The sequence below is a fragment of the Oncorhynchus tshawytscha genome, unplaced genomic scaffold, assembly GCF_018296145.1.
Source record: "Oncorhynchus tshawytscha isolate Ot180627B unplaced genomic scaffold, Otsh_v2.0 Un_contig_4324_pilon_pilon, whole genome shotgun sequence".
NCBI classification, from domain to species: Eukaryota; Metazoa; Chordata; class Actinopteri; order Salmoniformes; family Salmonidae; genus Oncorhynchus; species Oncorhynchus tshawytscha.
The window spans coordinates 510,001-532,500 of NW_024609799.1; the positions used below are offsets into that span (position 1 = coordinate 510,001).

At 49.3% G+C, this 22,500-nt stretch overlaps 1 protein-coding gene across 2 annotated transcripts in view; it reads left to right on the forward strand.

Moving 5' to 3' along the window:
- LOC121845929 (guanine nucleotide-binding protein G(o) subunit alpha-like) overlaps positions 1-22,500 on the forward strand; it is a 63,586-nt gene that overhangs the window by 33,494 nt on the left and 7,592 nt on the right. For both annotated transcript variants that reach the window (XR_006082861.1, XM_042318272.1), the window contains exons 5-7: positions 9,788-9,916; positions 21,472-21,601; positions 21,739-21,810. Coding sequence is in view for 1 of the 2 variants with exons in the window: in XM_042318272.1 (XP_042174206.1) it covers positions 9,788-9,916; positions 21,472-21,601; positions 21,739-21,810 (331 nt within the window). In the remaining variant the exon portion in view is untranslated. The remainder of the gene's footprint in view (positions 1-9,787; positions 9,917-21,471; positions 21,602-21,738; positions 21,811-22,500) is intronic.

The window sequence follows — 22,500 nt, forward strand, 5'->3', positions numbered from 1 at the left end:
CACACACACACTTTGCACACACACACACACACACACCCCAGTATAATCCATCTATTAGATAATCCATAGCCTCAGAGCACCAGTATTATGTAAAGCTATAACTCTATCTAAAACCCATTAATCCACTAGTATGAATATTCAGTATGGAGATTAGTATCGTAGCATCTCCTGGGGGTTAGTTTATCACTGCATTCTACACCTGACAGCAGCTTCATTTGTAAGTCAGGAGGTGACAGAACAAAAAGGTAGCGTGAGAGGAGGGTGAGCTGGGGAGTTCTCAGGTACCAGAACGCATGAGGAGAAGATGCCCTTTTATAATACATCCTTGCATGCATATCATCACATTAGCGTCGTGGCGTAGAGCAGTAGAGTAGAGACACTTACACAGGTAGAGTAGAGGCACTGACACAGGTAGAGTAGAGACACTGACACAGGTAGAGTAGAGGCACTGACACAGGTAGAGTAGAGACACTGACACAGGTAGAGTAGAGGCACTTACACAGGTAGAGTAGAGGCACTGACACAGGTAGAGTAGAGGCACTGACACAGGTAGAGTAGAGACACTGACACAGGTAGAGTAGAGGCACTTACACAGGTAGAGTAGAGACACTGACACAGGTAGAGTAGAGGCACTGACACAGGTAGAGTAGAGGCACTGACACAGGACACAGGAGTAGAGGCACTGACACAGGTAGAGTAGAGGCACTGACACAGGTAGAGTAGAGACACTGACACAGGTAGAGTAGAGACACTTACACAGGTAGAGTAGAGACACTGACACACAGGTAGAGTAGAGGCACTGACACAGGTAGAGTAGAGACACTGACACAGGTAGAGTAGAGGCACTGACACAGGTAGAGTAGAGGCACTGACACAGGTAGAGTAGAGACACTGACACAGGTAGAGTAGAGGCACTGACACAGGTAAAGTAGAGGCACTGACACAGGTAGAGTAGAGACACTGACACAGGTAGAGTAGAGGCACTGACACAGGTAGAGTAGAGGCACTGACACAGGTAGAGTAGAGGCACTGACACAGGTAGAGGCACTGACACAGGTAGAGTAGAGGCACTGACACAGGTAGAGGAGAGGCACTGACACAGGTAGAGTAGAGGCACTGACACAGGTAGAGTAGAGACACTGACACAGGTAGAGTAGAGACACTGACACAGGTAGAGTAGAGAGGCACTGACACAGGTAGAGTAGAGACACTGACACAGGTAGAGAGAGGCACTGACACAGGTAGAGTAGAGGCACTGACACAGGTAGAGTAGAGGCACTGACACAGGTAGAGTAGAGGCACTTACACAGGTAGAGTAGAGGTACGTATACACAGGTAGAGTAGAGGCACTGACACAGGTAGAGTAGAGGCACTGACACAGGTAGAGTAGAGGCACTTACACAGGTAGAGTAGAGGTACGTATACACAGGTAGTGGAGAGGCACTTACACAGGTAGAGTAGAGGCACTGACACAGGTAGAGTAGAGGCACTGACACAGGTAGAGTAGAGGCACTGACACAGGTAGAGTAGAGGCACTGACACAGGTAGAGTAGAGGCACTGACACAGGTAGAGTAGAGGCACTGACACAGGTTGAGTAGAGGCACTGACACAGGTAGAGTAGAGGTACTGACACAGGTAGAGTAGAGGCACTGACACAGGTAGAGTAGAGGCACTGACACAGGTAGAGTAGAGGCACTGACACAGGTAGAGTAGAGGCACTGACACAGGTAGAGTAGAGGCACTGACACAGGTAGAGTAGAGGCACTGACACAGGTAGAGTAGAGGCACTGACACAGGTAGAGTAGAGGCACTGACACAGGTAGAGTAGAGGCACTGACACAGGTAGAGTAGAGGCACTGACACGGGTAGAGTAGAGGTACGTACACAGGTTGAGTAGAGGTACGTGTACACAGGTAGAGTAGAGGCACGTACACAGGTAGAGTAGAGGCACGTACACAGGTAGAGTAGAGGCACTGACACAGGTAGAGTAGAGGCACTGACACGGGTAGAGTAGAGGTACTGACACAGGTAGAGTAGAGACACTGACACAGGTAGAGGCACTGACACAGGTAGAGTAGAGACACTGACACAGGTAGAGTAGAGGCACTGACACAGGTAGAGTAGAGGCACTGACACAGGTAGAGTAGAGGCACTGACACAGGTAGAGTAGAGGCACTGACACAGGTAGAGTAGAGACACTGACACAGGTAGAGTAGAGGCACTGACACGGGTAGAGTAGAGGCACGACACAGGTAGAGTAGAGACACTGACACGGGTAGAGTAGAGGCACTGACACGGGTAGAGTAGAGGCACGTACACAGGTAGAGTAGAGACACTGACACAGGTAGAGTAGAGGCACTGACACAGGTAGAGTAGAGGCACTGACACAGGTTGAGTAGAGCACTGCACTTACACAGGTAGAGTAGAGGCACTGACACAGGTAAAGTAGAGACACTGACACAGGTAGAGTAGAGGCACTGACACAGGTAGAGTAGAGGCACTGACACAGGTAGAGTAGAGGCACTGACACAGGTTGAGTAGAGGCACTGACACAGGTAGAGTAGAGGCACTGACACAGGTAAAGTAGAGACACTGACACAGGTAGAGTAGAGGCACTGACACAGGTAGAGTAGAGGCACTGACACAGGTAGAGTAGAGGCACTGACACAGGTAGAGTAGAGGCACTGACACAGGTAGAGTAGAGGCACTGACACAGGTAGAGTAGAGGCACTGACACAGGTTGAGTAGAGGCACTAGAGGCACTTACACAGGTAGAGTAGAGGCACTGACACAGGTAGAGTAGAGGCACTGACACAGGTAAAGTAGAGACACTGACACAGGTAGAGTAGAGGCACTGACACAGGTAAAGTAGAGACACTGACACAGGTAGAGTAGAGACACTGACACAGGTAAAGTAGAGACACTGACACAGGTAGAGTAGAGACACTGACACAGGTAAAGTAGAGACACTGACACAGGTAGAGTAGAGGCACTGACACACTGACACAGGTAGAGAGGCACTGACACAGGTAGAGTAGAGGCACTGACACAGGTAGAGTAGAGGCACTGACACAGGTAGAGTAGAGGCACTGACACAGGTAGAGGCACTGACACAGGTAGAGGCACTGACACAGGTAGAGTAGAGGCACTGACACAGGCACTGACACAGGTAGAGTAGAGGCACTGACACAGGTAGAGTAGAGGCACTGACACAGGTAGAGTAGAGGCACTGACACAGGTAGAGTAGAGGCACTGACACAGGTAGAGTAGAGGCACTGACACAGGTAGAGTAGAGGCACTGACACAGGTAGAGTAGAGGCACTGACACAGGTAGAGTAGAGGCACTGACACAGGTAGAGTAGAGGCACTGACACAGGTAGAGGTAGAGGCACTGACACAGGTAGAGTAGAGGCACTGACACAGGGTAGAGCACTGACACAGGTAGAGGCACTGACACAGGTAGAGTAGAGGCACTGACACAGGTAGAGTAGAGGCACTGACACAGGTAGAGTAGAGACACTGACACAGGTAGAGTAGAGGCACTGACACAGGTAGAGTAGAGGCACTGACACAGGTAGAGTAGAGGCACTGACACAGGTAGAGTAGAGGCACTGACACAGGTAGAGTAGAGGCACTGACACAGGTAGAGTAGAGGCACTGACACAGGTAGAGTAGAGGCACTGACACAGGTAGAGTAGAGGCACTGACACAGGTAGAGTAGAGGCACTGACACAGGTAGAGTAGAGGCACTGACACAGGTAGAGTAGAGGCACTGACACAGGTAGAGTAGAGGCACTGACACAGGTAGAGTAGAGCACTGACACAGGTAGAGTAGAGGCACTGACACAGGTAGAGTAGAGGCACTGACACAGGTAGAGTAGAGGCACTGACACAGGTAGAGTAGAGGCACTGACACGGGTAGAGTAGAGGCACTGACACGGGTAGAGTAGAGGCACTTACACAGGTAGAGTAGAGGCACTGACACAGGTAGAGTAGAGGCACTGACACAGGTAGAGTAGAGGCACTGACACAGGTAGAGTAGAGGCACTGACACAGGTAGAGTAGAGGCACTGACACAGGTAGAGTAGAGTCACTGACACAGGTAGAGTAGAGGCACTGACACAGGTAGAGTAGAGGCACGTACACAGGTTGAGTAGAGGCACGTACACAGGTTGAGTAGAGGCACGTACACAGGTTGAGTAGAGGCACTGACACAGGTTGAGTAGAGGCACTGACACAGGTTGAGTAGAGGCACTGACACAGGTAGAGTAGAGGCACTGACACAGGTAGAGTAGAGACACTTACACAGGTAGAGTAGAGGCACTGACACAGGTAGAGTAGAGGCACTGACACAGGTAGAGTAGAGGCACTGACACAGGTAGAGTAGAGGCACTGACACAGGTAGAGTAGAGACACTGACACAGGTAGAGTAGAGGCAGAGGTAGAGGCACTGACACAGGTAGAGTAGAGGCACTGACACAGGTAGAGTAGAGGCACTGACACAGGTAGAGTAGACACTGACACTGAGCACTGACACAGGTAGAGTAGAGGCACTGACACAGGTAGAGTAGAGGCACTGACACAGGTAGAGTAGAGGCACTGACACAGGTAGAGTAGAGGCACTGACACAGGTAGAGTAGAGGCACTGACACAGGTAGAGGCACTGACACAGAGGCACTGACACAGGTAGAGTAGAGCACTGACACAGGTAGAGTAGAGACACTGACACAGGTAGAGTAGAGACACTGACACAGGTAGAGTAGAGACACTGACACAGGTAGAGTAGAGACACTGACACAGGTAGGTAGAGCACTGACACAGGTAGAGTAGAGGCACTGACACAGGTAGAGTAGAGGCACTGACACAGGTAGAGGTAGAGGCACTGACACAGGTAGAGTAGAGACACTGACACAGGTAGAGTAGAGACACTGACACAGGTAGAGTAGAGGCACTGACACAGGTAGAGTAGAGACACTGACACAGGTAGAGTAGAGACACTGACACAGGTAGAGTAGAGACACTGACACAGGTAGAGTAGAGGCACTGACACAGGTAGAGTAGAGACACTGACACAGAGACACTGACACAGGTAGAGTAGAGACACTGACACAGGTAGAGTAGAGGCACTGACACAGGTAGAGTAGAGGCACTGACACAGGTAGAGTAGAGGCACTGACACAGGTAGAGTAGAGGCACTGACACAGGTAGAGTAGAGGCACTGACACAGGTAGAGTAGAGACACTGACACAGGTAGAGTAGAGACACTGACACAGGTAGAGTAGAGACACTGACACAGGTAGAGTAGAGGCACTGACACAGGTACTGAGTAGAGGCACTGACACAGGTAGAGTAGAGGCACTGACACAGGGCAGACACAGGTAGAGAGGCACTGACACAGGTAGAGTAGAGGCACTGACACAGGTAGAGTAGAGGCACTGACACAGGTAGAGTAGAGGCACTGACACAGGTAGAGTAGAGGCACTGACACAGGTAGAGTAGAGGCACTGACACAGGTAGAGTAGAGACACTGACACAGGTAGAGTAGAGGCACTGACACAGGTAGAGTAGAGGCACTGACACAGGTAGAGTAGAGGCACTGACACAGGTAGAGTAGAGACACTGACACAGGTAGAGTAGAGGCACTGACACAGGTAGAGTAGAGGCACTGACACAGGTAGAGGCACTGACACAGGTAGAGACACTGACACAGGTAGAGTAGAGACACTGACACAGGTAGAGTAGAGGCACTGACACAGGTAGAGTAGAGGCACTGACACAGGTAGAGTAGAGCACACTGACACAGGTAGAGTAGAGGCACTGACACAGGTAGAGTAGAGGCACTGACACAGGTAGAGTAGAGGCACTGACACAGGTAGAGTAGAGACACTGACACAGGTAGAGTAGAGGCACTGACACAGGTAGAGTAGAGGCACTGACACAGGTAGAGTAGAGCACTGACACAGGTAGAGTAGAGGCACTGACACAGGTAGAGTAGAGGCACTGACACAGGTAGAGTAGAGCACTGACACTGACACAGGTAGACAGGTAGAGGCACTGACACAGGTAGAGGCACTGTAGAGGCACTGACACAGGTAGAGGAGAGGCACTGACACAGGTAGAGTAGAGGCACTGACACAGGTAGAGTAGAGACACTGACACAGGTAGAGTAGAGGCACTGACACAGGTTGAGTAGAGGCACTGACACAGGTAGAGTAGAGGCACTGACACAGGTAGAGTAGAGGCACTGACACAGGTAGAGTAGAGGCACTGACACAGGTAGAGTAGAGGCACTGACACAGGTAGAGTAGAGACACTGACACAGGTAGAGTAGAGGCACTGACACAGGTAGAGTAGAGACACTGACACAGGTAGAGTAGAGGCACTGACACAGGTAGAGTAGAGACACTGACACAGGTAGAGTAGAGACACTGACACAGGTAGAGTAGAGACACTGACACAGGTAGAGTAGAGGCACTGACACAGGTAGAGTAGAGACACTGACACAGGTAGAGTAGAGGCACTGACACAGGTAGAGTAGAGGCACTGACACGGGTAGAGTAGAGACACTGACACGGGTAGAGTAGAGGCACTGGCACAGGTAGAGTAGAGGCACTGACACAGGTAGAGTAGAGGCACTGACACAGGTAGAGTAGAGGCACTGACACAGGTAGAGTAGAGGCACTGACACAGGTAGGTAGAGACACTGACACAGGTAGAGTAGAGACACTGACACAGGTAGAGTAGAGACACTGACACAGGTAGAGTAGAGACACTGACACAGGTAGAGTAGAGACACTGACACAGGTAGAGTAGAGGCACTGACACAGGTAGAGTAGAGGCACTGACACAGGTAGAGTAGAGGCACTGACACAGGTAGAGTAGAGACACTGACACAGGTAGAGTAGAGACACTGACACAGGTAGAGTAGAGGCACTGACACAGGTAGAGTAGTAGAGACACTGACACAGGTAGAGTAGAGACACTGACACAGGTAGAGTAGAGACACTGACACAGGTAGAGTAGAGGCACTGACACAGGTAGAGTAGAGACACTGACACAGGTAGAGTAGAGACACTGACACAGGTAGAGTAGAGGCACTGACACAGGTAGAGTAGAGGCACTGACACAGGTAGAGTAGAGGCACTGACACAGGTAGAGTAGAGACACTGACACAGGTAGAGTAGAGGCACTGACACAGGTAGAGTAGAGACACTGACACAGGTAGAGTAGAGACACTGACACAGGTAGAGTAGAGACACTGACACAGGTAGAGTAGAGGCACTGACACAGGTAGAGTAGAGGCACTGACACAGGTAGAGTAGAGTCACTGACACAGGTAGAGTAGAGGCACTGACACAGGTAGAGTAGAGGCACTGACACAGGTAGAGTAGAGGCACTGACACAGGTAGAGTAGAGGCACTGGCACAGGTAGAGTAGAGGCACTGACACAGGTAGAGTAGAGACACTGACACAGGTAGAGTAGAGGCACTGACACAGGTAGAGTAGAGGCACTGACACAGGTAGAGTAGAGGCACTGACACAGGTAGAGTAGAGACACTGACACAGGTAGAGGAGAGGCACTGACACAGGTAGAGTAGAGGCACTGACACAGGTAGAGTAGAGACACTGACACAGGTAGAGTAGAGACACTGACACAGGTTGAGTAGAGGCACTGACACAGGTAGAGTAGAGGCACTGACACAGGTAGAGTAGAGGCACTGACACAGGTAGAGTAGAGGCACTGACACAGGTAGAGTAGAGGCACTGACACAGGTAGAGGCACTGACACAGGTAGAGTAGAGGCACTGACACAGGTAGAGTAGAGTCACTGACACAGGTAGAGTAGAGGCACTGACACAGGTAGAGTAGAGACACTGACACAGGTAGAGTAGAGACACTGACACAGGTAGAGTAGAGACACTGACACAGGTTGCACACACTGGGAACATGTTGAGTAGTTGAGGGTCGGGGAAAAGCCTTTTATCAACACATTTCATGCAGTCAGTTTCACTGACTCCCTAATGATGCTCAGATCACTCACCTAATGATGAGCAGATCACTCACTGGTGATGGCTGATGCGCTGGTGCCAAAAGTCTCTGTCTCGTCTCGGTCTCTCTGTCTCGTCTCGGTCTCTGTCTCGTCTCGGTCTCTCTGTCTCGTCTCGGTCTCTCTGTCTCGTCTCTCTCTCTGTCTCGTCTCGGTCTCTCTGTCTCGTCTCGGTCTCTCTGTCTCGTCTCGGTCTCTCTGTCTCGTCTCGGTCTCTCTGTCTCGTCTCGGTCTCTCTGTCTCGTCTCTGTCTCTCTCTTGTAAAACAGTATTTGGAAGTTGATCAAATGTTTTGGTGGCCTACAGCATAGAGTCTTCTATATTCAGGAGGAGACATTTGCCTCCTACCTGTGTTTTCCTGCAGTTGTATTTGAAATATTACCTGCATGCTGTTTTTTCACTGACAGATGTGTGGCTCATTCCAGACTGTAGGCTATTCCTTGTTATTGGGCTCCACAGCTAAGCAATAAAAAAAAAAGATGCTATTGATCCTCTGTGGCTAAATGATGGGCCTTCTCATGGCGTAGTAGGACATACTGAATGGTTTCATTTATTTCTGAACAGACAGCAGTAATTCTATAGCTTTGCAAACGTATTTACATTTATCAAGGGTGCTGCAGCCCCTCCAGAACCTTGTGATTCTATAAGGGTGCTGCAGCCCCTCCAGAACCTTGTGATTCTATAAGGGTGCTGCAGCCCCTCCAGAACCTTGTGATTCTATAAGGGTGCTGCAGCCCCTCCAGAACCTTGTGATTCTATAAGGGTGCTGCAGCCCCTCCAGAACCTTGTGATTCTATAAGGGTGCTGCAGCCCCTCCAGAACCTTGTGATTCTATACAGATGGTGCTGCAGCCCCTCCAGAACCTTGTGATTCTATAAGGGTGCTGCAGCCCCTCCAGAACCTTGTGATTCTATAAGGGTGCTGCAGCCCCTCCAGAACCTTGTGATTCTATAAGGGTGCTGCAGCCCCTCCAGAACCTTGTGATTCTATAAGGGTGCTGCAGCCCCTCCAGAACCTTGTGATTCTATAAGGGTGCTGCAGCCCCTCCAGAACCTTGTGATTCTATAAGGGTGCTGCAGCCCCTCCAGAACCTTGTGATTCTATAAGGGTGCTGCAGCCCCTCCAGAACCTTGTGATTCTATAAGGGTGCTGCAGCCCCTCCAGAACCTTGTGATTCTATAAGGGTGCTGCAGCCCCTCCAGAACCTTGTGATTCTATAAGGAAATAAGTGCTGAAGGTCAACGCAGGAGAGTTGCAGGCTCCTGTCTATCAGAGCAGAGAGAGAACATACGCGCTTCTCACAAAGCCACGCGTTGGTCTCAAACATGGTTACAATGTTGCACAAACCATAAACGCGGCCCAGCCCGAATCTACTCTTAGAAATATTAGGCCCGGGCTGAAAATCTACTTTTTCACATTACGTTTTTTTTTGTGGGGGCAGGAGAATTAATCGAAGAGGCAACTCGAATGAACTTTGATTGCTTTTTATTATAATTTTGAAACAATTATTTTTCATGCCTTGAGAGGTACCGGAATAAAACAGTCCAAAGCGGAGAGGTGCTGGATCCTGTTCCGGCAGGATCCGACTTAAATTAAGCACAGCCTGACAGGCATACTGTATGTCTCTCTGTCTCTCTCTCCATCTCTCTTTCTCTAACTTTTGAAATTGTTACCTTTTCAGATAGACGATGTTTAGATCAAATAATCTAATCTTTGTCTTTCTCATCCTCCTCCTGTAGTTTCTTTGAGAACATGGGTCGTATCATCTCTCTGGACTACGTTCCCACGGAGACGGATGTCCTGAGGGTCAGACTGAGGACCACCGGGGTCATAGAGACGCAGTTCAAAGTCAAACACCTGCTCTTCAGGTAAATAATACTTTTGTGTGTCTTCTCTTGTTGTTGTAGAAAATAAAACGTTCCCAAAATACGAAGGCCTACTATCAGGGCTCTACATTTTAAAGAAATTCATTGGTAGCACTGGTGCTCCCAATTTAAAAAATGTTAGGAGCACCAGATTAAATGTTAGGAGCACCAGATTAAATTTAGGAGCACCAGATTAAATTTAGGAGCACCAGATTAAATTTAGGAGCACCAGAAAATGTTTTCCCAATTGATTGAGTGTATATTGGGCCTGTATGAGTTCTAGCTTCTTCTGAAGCACGTTGCGCCCTGGAAACGAACACGTACCGCTTCAAAGACATGCGTTTATTATAAAAGCTCCAATGTTGAGATGAATACCTGTCATTGAAATGAGTCATTCGTGTAATATTGGGTTTTTTACATGGTGTAAAAGCACCATTACTTTATGGAGATATATTACATTGAAAATGGTGCACTGTCTCTTTAAAAACGTTGTGCGTTGATTACATGCAAGAGATCTGTCATTAATGAATGAATTGCTATGGTGCTTGATCTCCTGAAGTAGCTATCCCTTCTCCTTTCGTTCCAACTGTTTGGATATCAGTGGAGGCTGGTTAGAGGAGCTATAGGAGGATGGGCTCATTGTAATGGCTGATATGGAATGACTGGAACAGAGTCAAACATGTGGTTTCCAGGTGCTCGATGTGTTTGATACCGTTCCATCCATTCCATTACAACAAGCCCATCCTCCTGTAGCTCCTCCCACCAGCCTCCACTGGTCGATAATACTGGTCAAGTTACCAGGTTGTCAGCTAGCTAGCCAATGAGGTAACACGACCGAACAAAGTGTGAACAAGTGGTTGACGCTGCACAAGTAGTTTTAGAACAGCCCACGACACAATGCTCCCAAAATAAAACTGGTGGTCACACGGCAAAATATTTTAGTCGCATTGGTCTTTAAAGCCCCGCTGACGATAGTTTTCAGGTTAACATTAAGTATGAGGTTTTAACTTAAAAGTGATCAAAAATACCTGTGACAGGTGCTGGTATCTTTTCATCTTTGGGACCATGTCATGTTATCTCACACAGCCTCATTTTGTCACGGAGACTTTATCTCTAACAGCCAATTTGGCTAGTGCCAATCAGACAAACTTATATCTGATTGGTCTGTGATTGAGTCAGCAGGAAGTCAATATGTCAATACCCTAACAGGCCTTATCAACACACGGGGGACTAGAGTCTGATAACCGGGCGCACACATACAAACAAACATAGTAGGGATGTGACAAATGGAGAGAAACGTTAAACTGCCACTTACTTTTATCGGCTTCCATTAAAACACTAAGAACAATTTATACAATTCCTTGTGAATTCACAATGCAGCTGCACTGCTGCCAGCAACAGGTTGGGTCTCATCACGGAGCGTCCCTTTCAGATGGGGAAGCACCGGTACCACCACTACTGTTGGGTCTCATCACGGAGCGTCCCTTTCAGATGGGGAAGCACCGGTACCACCACTACTGTTGGGTCTCATCACGGTGCGTCCCTTTCAGATGGGAAGCGTACCACCCCTTTCAGATCAGGGGAAGCACCGGTACCACCACTACTGTTGGGTCTCATCACGGAGCGTCCCCTTTCAGATGGGGAAGCACCGGTACCACCACTACTGTTGGGTCTCATCACGGTGCGTCCCTTTCAGATGGGAAGCACCGGTACCACCACTACAGGTTGGGTCTCATCACGGAGCGTCCCTTTCAGATGATGAAGCACCGGTACCACCACTACTGTTGGGTCTCATCACGGAGCGTCCCTTTCAGATGGTGAAGCACCGGTACCACCACTACTGTTGGATCTCATCACGGAGCGTCCCTTTCAGATGGTGAAGCACCGGTACCACCACTACTGTTGGGTCTCATCACGGTGCGTCCCTTTCAGATGGTGAAGCACCGGTACCACCACTACTGTTGGGTCTCATCATGGTGCGTCCCTTTCAGATGGTGAAGCACCGGTACCACCTCTACTGTTGGGTCTCATCACGGTGCGTCCCTTTCAGATGGTGAAGCACCGGGACCACCACTACTGTTGGGTCTCATCATGGTGCGTCCCTTTCAGATGGTGAAGCACCGGTACCACCACTACTGTTGGGTCTCATCACGGTGCGTCCCTTTCAGATGGTGAAGCACCGGTACCACCCACCACTACTGTTCAGATGGTCTCACTCACGGTGCGTCCCTTTCAGATGGTGAAGCACCGGTACCACCACTACTGTTGGGTCTCATCACGGTGCGTCCCTTTCAGATGGTGAAGCACCGGTACCACCACTACTGTTGGGTCTCATCATGGTGCGTCCCTTTCAGATGGTGAAGCACCGGTACCACCACTACTGTTGGGTCTCATCACGGTGCGTCCCTTTCAGATGGTGAAGCACCGGTACCACCACTACTGTTGGGTCTCATCACGGTGCGTCCCTTTCAGATGGTGAAGCACCGGTACCACCACTACTGTTGGGTCTCATCACGGTGCGTCCCTTTCAGATGGTGAAGCACCGGTACCACCACTACTGTTGGGTCTCATCACGGTGCGTCCCTTTCAGATGGTGAAGCACCGGTACCACCACTACTGTTGGGTCTCATCACGGTGCGTCCCTTTCAGATGGTGAAGCACCGGTACCACCACTACTGTTGGGTCTCATCACGGTGCGTCCCTTTCAGATGGTGAAGCACCGGTACCACCACTACTGTTGGGTCTCATCACGGTGCGTCCCTTTCAGATGGTGAAGCACCGGTACCACCACTACTGTTGGGTCTCATCACGGTGCGTCCCTTTCAGATGGTGAAGCACCGGTACCACCACTACTGTTGGGTCTCATCACGGTGCGTCCCTTTCAGATGGTGAAGCACCGGTACCACCACTACTGTTGGGTCTCATCACGGTGCGTCCCTTTCAGATGGTGAAGCACCAGATGGTACCCGGTACCACCACTACTGTTGGGTCTCATCACGGTGCGTCCCTTTCAGATGGTGAAGCACCGGTACCACCACTACTGTTGGGTCTCATCACGGTGCGTCCCTTTCAGATGGTGAAGCACCGGTACCACCACTACTGTTGGGTCTCATCACGGTGCGTCCCTTTCAGATGGTGAAGCACCGGTACCACCACTACTGTTGGGTCTCATCACGGTGCGTCCCTTTCAGATGGTGAAGCACCGGTACCACCACTACTGTTGGGTCTCATCACGGTGCGTCCCTTTCAGATGGTGAAGCACCGGTACCACCACTACTGTTGGGTCTCATCACGGTGCGTCCCTTTCAGATGGTGAAGCACCGGTACCACCACTACTGTTGGGTCTCATCACGGTGCGTCCCTTTCAGATGGTGAAGCACCGGTACCACCACTACTGTTGGGTCTCATCACGGTGCGTCCCTTTCAGATGGTGAAGCACCGGTACCACCACTACTGTTGTCTCATCACGGTGGTCCCTTTCAGATGGTGAAGCACGGTACCACCACTACTGTTGGGTCTCATCACGGTGCGTCCCTTTCAGATGGTGAAGCACCGGTACCACCACTACTGTTGGGTCTCATCACGGTGCGTCCCTTTCAGATGGTGAAGCACCGGTACTGTTGGGTCCTTTCAGATGGTGAAGCACCGGTACCACCACTACTGTTGGGTCTCATCACGGTGCGTCCCTTTCAGATGGTGAAGCACCGGTACCACCACTACTGTTGGGTCTCATCACGGTGCGTCCCTTTCAGATGGTGAAGCACCGGTACCACCACTACTGTTGGGTCTCATCACTGCGTCCCTTTCAGATGGTGAAGCACCGGTACCACCACTACTGTTGGGTCTCATCACGGTGCGTCGTCCACGGTGCGTCCTTTCTTTCAGATGGTGAAGCACCGGTACCACCACTACTGTTGGGTCTCATCACGGAGCGTCCCTTTCAGATGGTGAAGCACCGGTACCACCACTACTGTTGGGTCTTTCAGATGGAGAAGCACCGGTACCACCACTACTGTTGGGTCTCATCACGGTGCGTCCCTTTCAGATGGTGAAGCACCGGTACCACCACTACTGTTGGGTCTCCCTTTCAGATGGGGAAGCACCGTACCACCACTACTGTTGGGGTCTTTCAGATGAAGTGAAGCACTTTCAGTTGGCACCGGTACCACCACTACTGTTGGGTCTCTCCCTTTCAGATGGGAAGCACCGGTACCACCACTACTGTTGGGTCTCATCACGGAGCGTCCCTTTCAGATGGTGAAGCACCGGTACCACCACTACTGTTGGGTCTCCCTTTCAGATGGTGAAGCACCGGTACCACCACTACTGTTGGGTCTCATCACGGTGCGTCCCTTTCAGATGGTGTACCACCACTACTGGTCTCATCACGGAAGTCACTTACAGATGGTGAAGCACCGGTACCACCACTACTGTTGGGTCTCACGGAGCGTCCTTTTCAGATGGTGAAGCACCGGTACCACCACTACTGTTGGGTCTCATCACGGTGCGTCCCTTTCAGATGGTGAAGCACCGGTACCACCACTACTGTACCTCAACTCCACTTTGCTAAATGTGCATTTCCTCCCTCACTTCTCAACGTTTAGTGGTACAGGACTTCACTGCTGTCGCTGGCCTTTCTCTGTCATTTCCAACTGGTAACTGAAATGACGAAGGGGTGGAGAGTCGACTCCAAAAGTAATTGATTACTCTCGACTCCTAGCTCCTCTCTCTCTCTCTCTAAACAACTGTTCCATTTCTAAACAACAATGAGCTCTCTCTCTCTCTCTCTAAACAACTGAAAGCTCCTCTCTCTCTCTCTCTCTCTCTCTCTAAACAACTGTTCCAATGGGCTCCTCTCTCTCTCTCTAAACAACTGTTCCAATGGAGCTCCTCTCTCTCTCTCTCTAAACAACTGTTCCAATGGACTCTAAACAAAAAGCTCTCTCTCTCTCTCTCTAAACAACTGTTCCAATGATTAAACAACTGTTCCAATGGAGCTCCTCTCTCTCTCTCTCTAAACAACTGTTCCAATGGAGCTCTCTCTCTCTAAACAACTGTTCCAATGGAGCTCCTCTCTCTCTCTCTCTCTAAACAACTGTTCCAATGGAGCTCCTCTCTCTCTCTCTCTAAACAACTGTTCCAATGGAGCTCTCTCTCTCTCTCTAAACAACTGTTCCAATGGAGCTCTCTCTCTCTCTCTAAACAACTGTTCCAATGGAGCTCTCTCTCTCTCTCTCTAAACAACTGTTCCAATGGAGCTCTCTCTCTCTAAACAACTGTTCCAATGGAGCTCTCTCTCTCTCTCTAAACAACTGTTCCAATGGAGCTCTCTCTCTCTCTCTCTAAACAACTGTTCCAATGGAGCTCTCTCTCTCTCTAAACAACTGTTCCAATGGAGCTCTCTCTCTCTCTCTCTAAACAACTGTTCCAATGGAGCTCCTCTCTCTAAACAACTGTTCCAAACACAATCTGTATCCCAAGTGGGACTCTATTCTCTAAATAATACACTACTTTAGACCAGAGTAGTGTACCCTATAGGGAATAGGGTGTCATTTGGGATGTAAACACTTCAGTCTCCTACACCTGCCCTATGAATTATAATAACTAACGATATTACCTCTGCATTTCATATGAATTATGAAAACGTAACAATATTACCTCTGTATTTAAAATGATAAACCATATTACCTGGGCTGTGGCGAGAGGCTTTTCATAAGGTGCCTTTGTTTTGCATCTAAACATTGTCACACTTCGTTGTGGGAACTGCATGTCAATATGACACAGACCCTTTTACCTGTGTGTGTGTGTGTGTGTGTGCTTCACAAATTGGCAGAATATCTGTGTGATGGCCTCTGTCTAGGAGCAATACAATAGTTGATTTGGTTTACCAGAATCAACACCACACCACACACGCGCACATACAATCAGCATGTAGGGTCATGGACACATGAAATTGAAAGCTGTCAATCAAACTGCACTATAGATGCTTTTATTGACAAAAATTACCCATCACATAAAACACTCTCTCACACCCACACACACACACCCACTCGTCGTAAATCTCTGTGGATGGGGGTACGGGGACTGAGTCCCCCGTTTTCAATTTCCTCAAAGACAATAACCCTCAGCACAACACAACACGGACGGACAGACGAGGAAAAGGTCAAATCTCTCCAAAGAAAATGATTTTTTTTGTCCATTTCACCTTTGTCTAAACAAGATGGATACTGAAGTGGAGGTATCTGTTATACACACTTACTGGGAGAGGAGGAGGAGAGGAGAGGAGAGGAGAGGAGAGGAGAGGAGAGGAGAGGAGAGGAGAGGAGAGGAGAGGAGAGGAGAGGAGAGGAGAGGAGAGGAGAGAGAATGGCAGAAAAAACATATGACAGTTCTCTGGAATATCTTGTAACATTTATGAGATGAGACTTTTCATGTGTGTATTTCACACCCAATTTCACTTCAATTTATGTTTTCAAACAAACTAAATTATGAATCACGCCAAATGGTCATTATTTGAATAATTGAAACGTAAACATTGGGCCAGGGATGTTGCACCACGTCTCTGGGCAGAGGCTCATCCTGATCTTTATATAGTGCGTGTTGTGCTTTGAAATGTTCGACAGTCTGTAGACGTCTCGATACATACGGCCCCTGTAGTAGTCTACGTTTCAGCCCCATAGGTGTGTGTGCGTCATCTAGATGTCAAATAAAAGTCTTTTGAATTATTGCTGGCTGACAGGAAGTGGTTTCTGTTTGGTCTCTCCCTTGATCTTTCTCGTTTTCCTCCTTTCTGGTCTCTCTCCTCCTCCTCCTCCTCACGCTTTGCTTTTGTTGTTTTTCTGTCACGTTGACTACTGCTAAATCCCACAGCCACTGCGGGGGCACTGCGGGGGCACTGCGGGGGCAGGTTAAATGGTAGAGCACTAAAAGGACCAGTGGAGGAATGGGTGTGTAAGGCCTTCGTTGTCACCCATTGTCTGCCTCTCTTTCGAAAAGACACAGGCTTTCACAGGCTTTTTATGACCCATAGTTGTTGACAGTGTGTTTGCGTTGTGGCGGAGCTGTAATACCTGATCAGGTAAAAGGAGGAGAGGGAGGCTTCACTATAATATCTGTCCTTCTCTATTCTCTCTTTCATTCTCTCTAAAGTATGTGGTGAGGGACTCAGAGAAAGATGGGGATGGAGAGATGTATTCCTGAACCTCACACACACACACACTCTTCCTCAGTCAAGGTCAACGTAGGTCGCAGTTCGTTAGCTAACCCCTAATTAACTATGTAATGAAAGAACGAATGGAACACTTGTTTAATCCTCCAATCACATCGTCTCCTCCGTCTACCAGCCCTCGCCGCCCAGATATCACGGGACAGTTTAGTGCATACACACACACAGCCTGCTTACCATTGACCTGTGACCCCCTCATTCCGCCTCTAGAGAGATGAGACACCATCCCAAGTGGTACCCTATTCAGTTCCCATAGGGCTTTGGTGAAAAGTAGTGTACTATATAGGGAATAGGGTGCTATGGGGACGCGGCCTCTCTCCATTTCACCTTGTCTTCATCAGAGCTTCAGATAATTAACCGACACTGATGAATGACCAAGGAATTTACAAGTTAAGTGGGGCTGGGGGAGGGGAAGGAGAAAAGAGGGGAGGGGAAGAGAAAAGAGGGTGGGGCTGGGGGAGGGGGAAGAGAAAAGAGGCGAGGGGAAAGAGAAGTGGGTGGGACTGGGGGAGGGGAAAGAGAAAAGAGGCGAGGGGAAAGAGAAGTGGGTGGGACTGGGGGAGGGGAAAGAGAAAAGAGGCGAGGGGAAAGAGAAGTGGGTGGGACTGGGGGAGGGGAAAGAGAAGTGGCTGGGGGAGGGGAAGAGAAGTGGATGGGGCTGGGGGAGGGGAAGAGAAGAGAAGTGGATGGGGCTGGGGGAGGGGAAGAGAAGAGAAGTGGATGGGGCTGGGGAGGGGAAGAAGTGGGTGGGGCTGGGGGAGGGAAAGAGAAGAGGGTGGGGCTGGGGGAGGGAAAGAAGTGGGTGGGAGAGAAAAGAGGGGAGGGGAAAGAGAAAAGAGGGGAGAGGAAAAGGGGAGGGGAAAGAGAAAAGAGGGGAGGAGAAAGAAGAGGGTGGGGCTGGGGGAGGGAAAAGAGAAAAGAGGGTGGTGGGGGAAGAGAAAAGAGGGTGGGGCTGGGGGAGGGGAAGGAGAAAAGAGGGTGGGGCTGGGGGAGGGGAAAGAGAAAAGAGGGTGGGGCTGGGGAGGGGAAGGAGAAAAGAGGGTGGGGTAGGGGGAAGAGAAAAGAGGCGAGGGGAAAGAGAAGTGGGTGGGGCTGGGGGAGGGGGAAGAGAAAAGAGGCGAGGGGAAAGAGAAGTGGGTGGGGCTGGGGGAGGGGAAAGAGAAAAGAAGCGAGGGGAAAGAGAAGTGGGTGGGGCTGGGGGAGGGGGAAGAGAAAAGAGGGTGGGGCTGGGGGAGGGGAAGGAGAAAAGAGGGTGGGGCTGGGGGAGGGGAAAGAGAAAAGAGGGTGGGGCTGGGGAGGGGAGGGGGAGAAAGGGGGTGGGGTAGGGGAGGAGAAAAGAAGGTGGGGTAGGGGGAAGAGAAAAGAGGCGAGGGGAAAGAGAAGTGGGTGGGGCTGGGGGAGGGGGAAGAGGAAAGAGAAGTGGGTGGGGATGGGGGAGGGGAAAGAGAAAAGAAGCAAGGGGAAAGAGAAGTGGGTGGGGCTGGGGGGGGGGGGAAGAGAAAAGAGGCGAGGGGAAAGAGAAGTGGGTGGGGCTGGGGGAGGGGAAGAGAAAAGAGGCGAGGGGAAAGAGAAGTGGGTGGGGCTGGGGGAGGGGGAAGAGAAAAGAGGCGAGGGGAAAGAGAAGTGGGTGGGACTGGGGGAGGGGAAAGAGAAAGGATGGGGCGGGGGAGGGGAAGAGAAGTGGGTGGGGACTGGGGGGAGGGGAAGAGAAGTGGATGGGGCTGGGGGAGGGGAAGAGAAGTGGATGGGGCTGGGGGAAGGGAACAGAAGTGGATGGGGCTGGGGGAGGGGAAGAGAAGTGGATGGGGCTGGGGAGGGGAAGAGAAGTGGGTGGGGCTGGGAGAGTGGGTGGGGCTGGGGGAGGGGAAGAGAAGTGGGTGGGGCTGGGGGAGGGGAAGAAGTGGGTGGGGCTGGGGGAGGGGAAGAAGTGGGTGGGGCTGGGGGAGGGGAAGGAGAAAAGAGGGGAGGGGAAAGAGGAAAGAGGGGAGGGGAAAGAAGAGGGTGGGGCTGGGGGAGGGAAAAGAGGGTGGTGGGGGAAGAGAAAAGAGGGTGGGGCTGGGGGAGGGGAAGGAGAAAAGAGGGGGAGGGGAAAGAGAAAAGAGGGTCGGGCTGGGGGAGGGGAAGGGAAAAGAAAGAAAAAGAGGGTGGGGCTGGGGAGGGGAAAGAGGGTCGGGCTGGGAGAGGGGAAAGAGAAAAGAGGGTATCGGCTAGCATCATTAGTTCATTTTGTGATTTTGAGATGTGGTTGAAATTAGTTTTTTTTTATTGCCATTCGCTACACGGGGCCCTATTGCCTCTGGTCAAACGTAGTGCACTATATAGGAATTAGGGGTGCCATTTGGGATGTACAATGCATCTCACTGTCTCTGTCTATTGCCTTGGACTTATTTACTTCAGATAAAACCCTTAAAACACATCAAGAGAAATAAACTATTAAGTTTGAGTTTGAGTTTATTTTTATTTTTACAGGGACAGTGCACATTAATCAACGTTTCAGTAAAAGTGCCGGTTTTAGCCAGCCGGCTAATTTTCAACCGCAGTCCCTGGGCAGGTTATTAAAAACAATTACAATATAGACAATAGCAACATAGGACAAGCAAGACGTAGCATACAGACAGAGCAACATAGAACAAGCAAGACGTAGCATACAGACAGAGCAAAACAGAACAAGCAAGACGTAGCATACAGACAGAGCAAAACAGAACAAAAAGCAGCAAGACAAAATTCATAAAAGCAACAAAGTGTTTCCACACCTCACAAGCTACAGACAACAGACAACATGGAGAGCGGCAACACACAGCTAGGGACCAATTAGCTACAGACCAGATGATCTGCTGCTCAGATGTTATAGATGTGGCTGGATGATATGATATACTGCACACACACCGAACACTGTGATGACACTAGCTGAACAGATGTTATAGATGTGGCTGGATGATATGATATACTACACACACACCGAACACTGTGATGACACTAGCTGAACAGATGTTATAGATGTGGCTGGATGATATGATATACTACACACACACCGAACACTGTGATAACACTAGCTGAACAGATGTTATAGATGTGGCTGGATGATATGATATACTGAACACACTAGCTGAACAGATGTTATAGATGTGGCTGGATGATATGATATACTACACACACAGAACACTGTGATAACACTAGCTGAACAGATGTTATAGATGTGGCTGGATGATATGATATACTACACACACACCGAACACTGTGATGACACTAGCTGAACAGATGGAGCAAGTTGCTAGACAAGGTTGTGTACGAATAATACCCCCAAATAAATAGTATGCGAAAAACAAAACGTTTCAGTATGTGACATTGTGTAAATTGTACTCTGAATGCATCCTCTAATGTGCCATTGCGTTAACCCCTCTGCCATTTGTTCATTTTGGTACAGCGTGTCCATTTATCTGATTATCAGCTGATTTCACACCATATTAGCCAGCACCAGACCTCCAAGTTGTTGGGGTTTTAGTGTAGAATCTTCTGAGAGCAGAGACAAACTCACCAATACTCAACATGGGTTGTAGCATATCAAGTTAATTGCGAATTAATAATTGTTATGGTTTATTGCGAGTAAAAAGTGATTTTTTAAAAACCGTATTCATTGCTGTTGAGTGTGACGGTGTTCAACCGTCAGCCCCCGGACCTTTTAGGAGGGGAGGAGAAAAGAGACTGGCATCACTAAATCCCAAATGAGATCCCTTTTTGTTTTAATGACGTTGGCTTACGCTAAAATACTACAGAGGTTTCCATCATCTCTGGCTTATTCTAAGCCCTCTGGCCGTGTCCCAAATGACACTCTATTCCCCATGTAGTGCACTACTTCAACCAGAGCCCCGTGGGCCCTGATCAAAAAGACTGCTCTGAATCGGGAATAGTGTGCTAATTGGGACGCAAGCTCTGTGTGGACCTCGAGGGGCTTCACGGAGGACCCAGGTGTTCCTGAAGGACCCAACAGACGGTTCCCTCAATCTGAGTAAATTAATTAACTTACTAATTGTCTTTTAGCTAATTGATAAACACACACACACACACGATCTAAATAGTAGCAGGTGTCCTATTTGAACCTATGCTGTGAACCTCCTGCTGACAGCTAACTGTCATTATCACATGGATCTAAAACCCTCAACACATTGGCCAAACCACGACCACACTAATAACCTGTCTCGCTGGCTGCCCAAGTTCTCTACTCCACATAATCAATGAGTCTGATGTGTTCCATCTAATGTACAGATTTCTCACTCGCTCATTAAAAAAAGATATATTTATATAAAATAATTCTCTCCCCCTTCCCCCTCTCCAGGATGTATGATGTGGGGGGTCAGAGGACAGAGAGGAGGAAGTGGATTGGTTGTTTCGAGGACGTCCGGGCCGTGGTATTTGTTGTTTCTCTCAGTGGATACGACATGACTCTAGTAGAGGACCCATGTATGGTGAGACACCCTCTCTATTGTTACCCCGACATCTTTACCTGTCATTTCCCTGATGAACACGGTTACAATATTACTACACATGACGTGACAGACGCCTGTTTTACTAATGTTACATCTAATGAATTCCCCTCTTTCAGAACCGCCTACAGGAGAGTCTGAAACTCTTCTCTTCCATCTGCAACAACATCTTCTTCAAGAGTACCTCAATGGTAAGAGACAGTCTCTATACTGTAGTACCTCAATGGTAAGAGAGAGTCTCTATACTGTAGTACCTCAATGGTAACAGACAGTCTCTATACTGTAGGACCTCAATGGTAACAGACAGTCTAGATACTGTAGTACCTCAATGGTAAGAGACAGTCTCTATACTGTAGGACCTCAATGGTAAGAGACAGTCTAGATACTGTAGGACCTCAATGGTAAGAGACAGTCTCTATACTGTAGTACCTCAATGGTAAGAGAGAGTCTAGATACTGTAGTACCTCAATGGTAACAGACAGTCTCTATACTGTAGGACCTCAATGGTAAGAGACAGTCTCTATACTGTAGGACCTCAATGGTAAGAGACAGTCTCTATACTGTAGTACCTCAATGGTAAGAGACAGTCTAGATACTGTAGGACCTCAATGGTAAGAGACAGTCTCTATACTGTAGTACCTCAATGGTAAGAGAGAGTCTAGATACCCTAGGACCTCAATGGTAAGAGACAGTCTCTATACTGTAGGACCTCAATGGTAAGAGAGAGTCTAGATACCCTAGGACCTCAATGGTAAGAGACAGTCTCTATACTGTAGGACCTCAATGGTAAGAGACAGTCTCTATACTGTAGGACCTCAATGGTAAGAGACAGTCTCTATACTGTAGTACCTCAATGGTAAGAGAGAGTCTCTATACTGTAG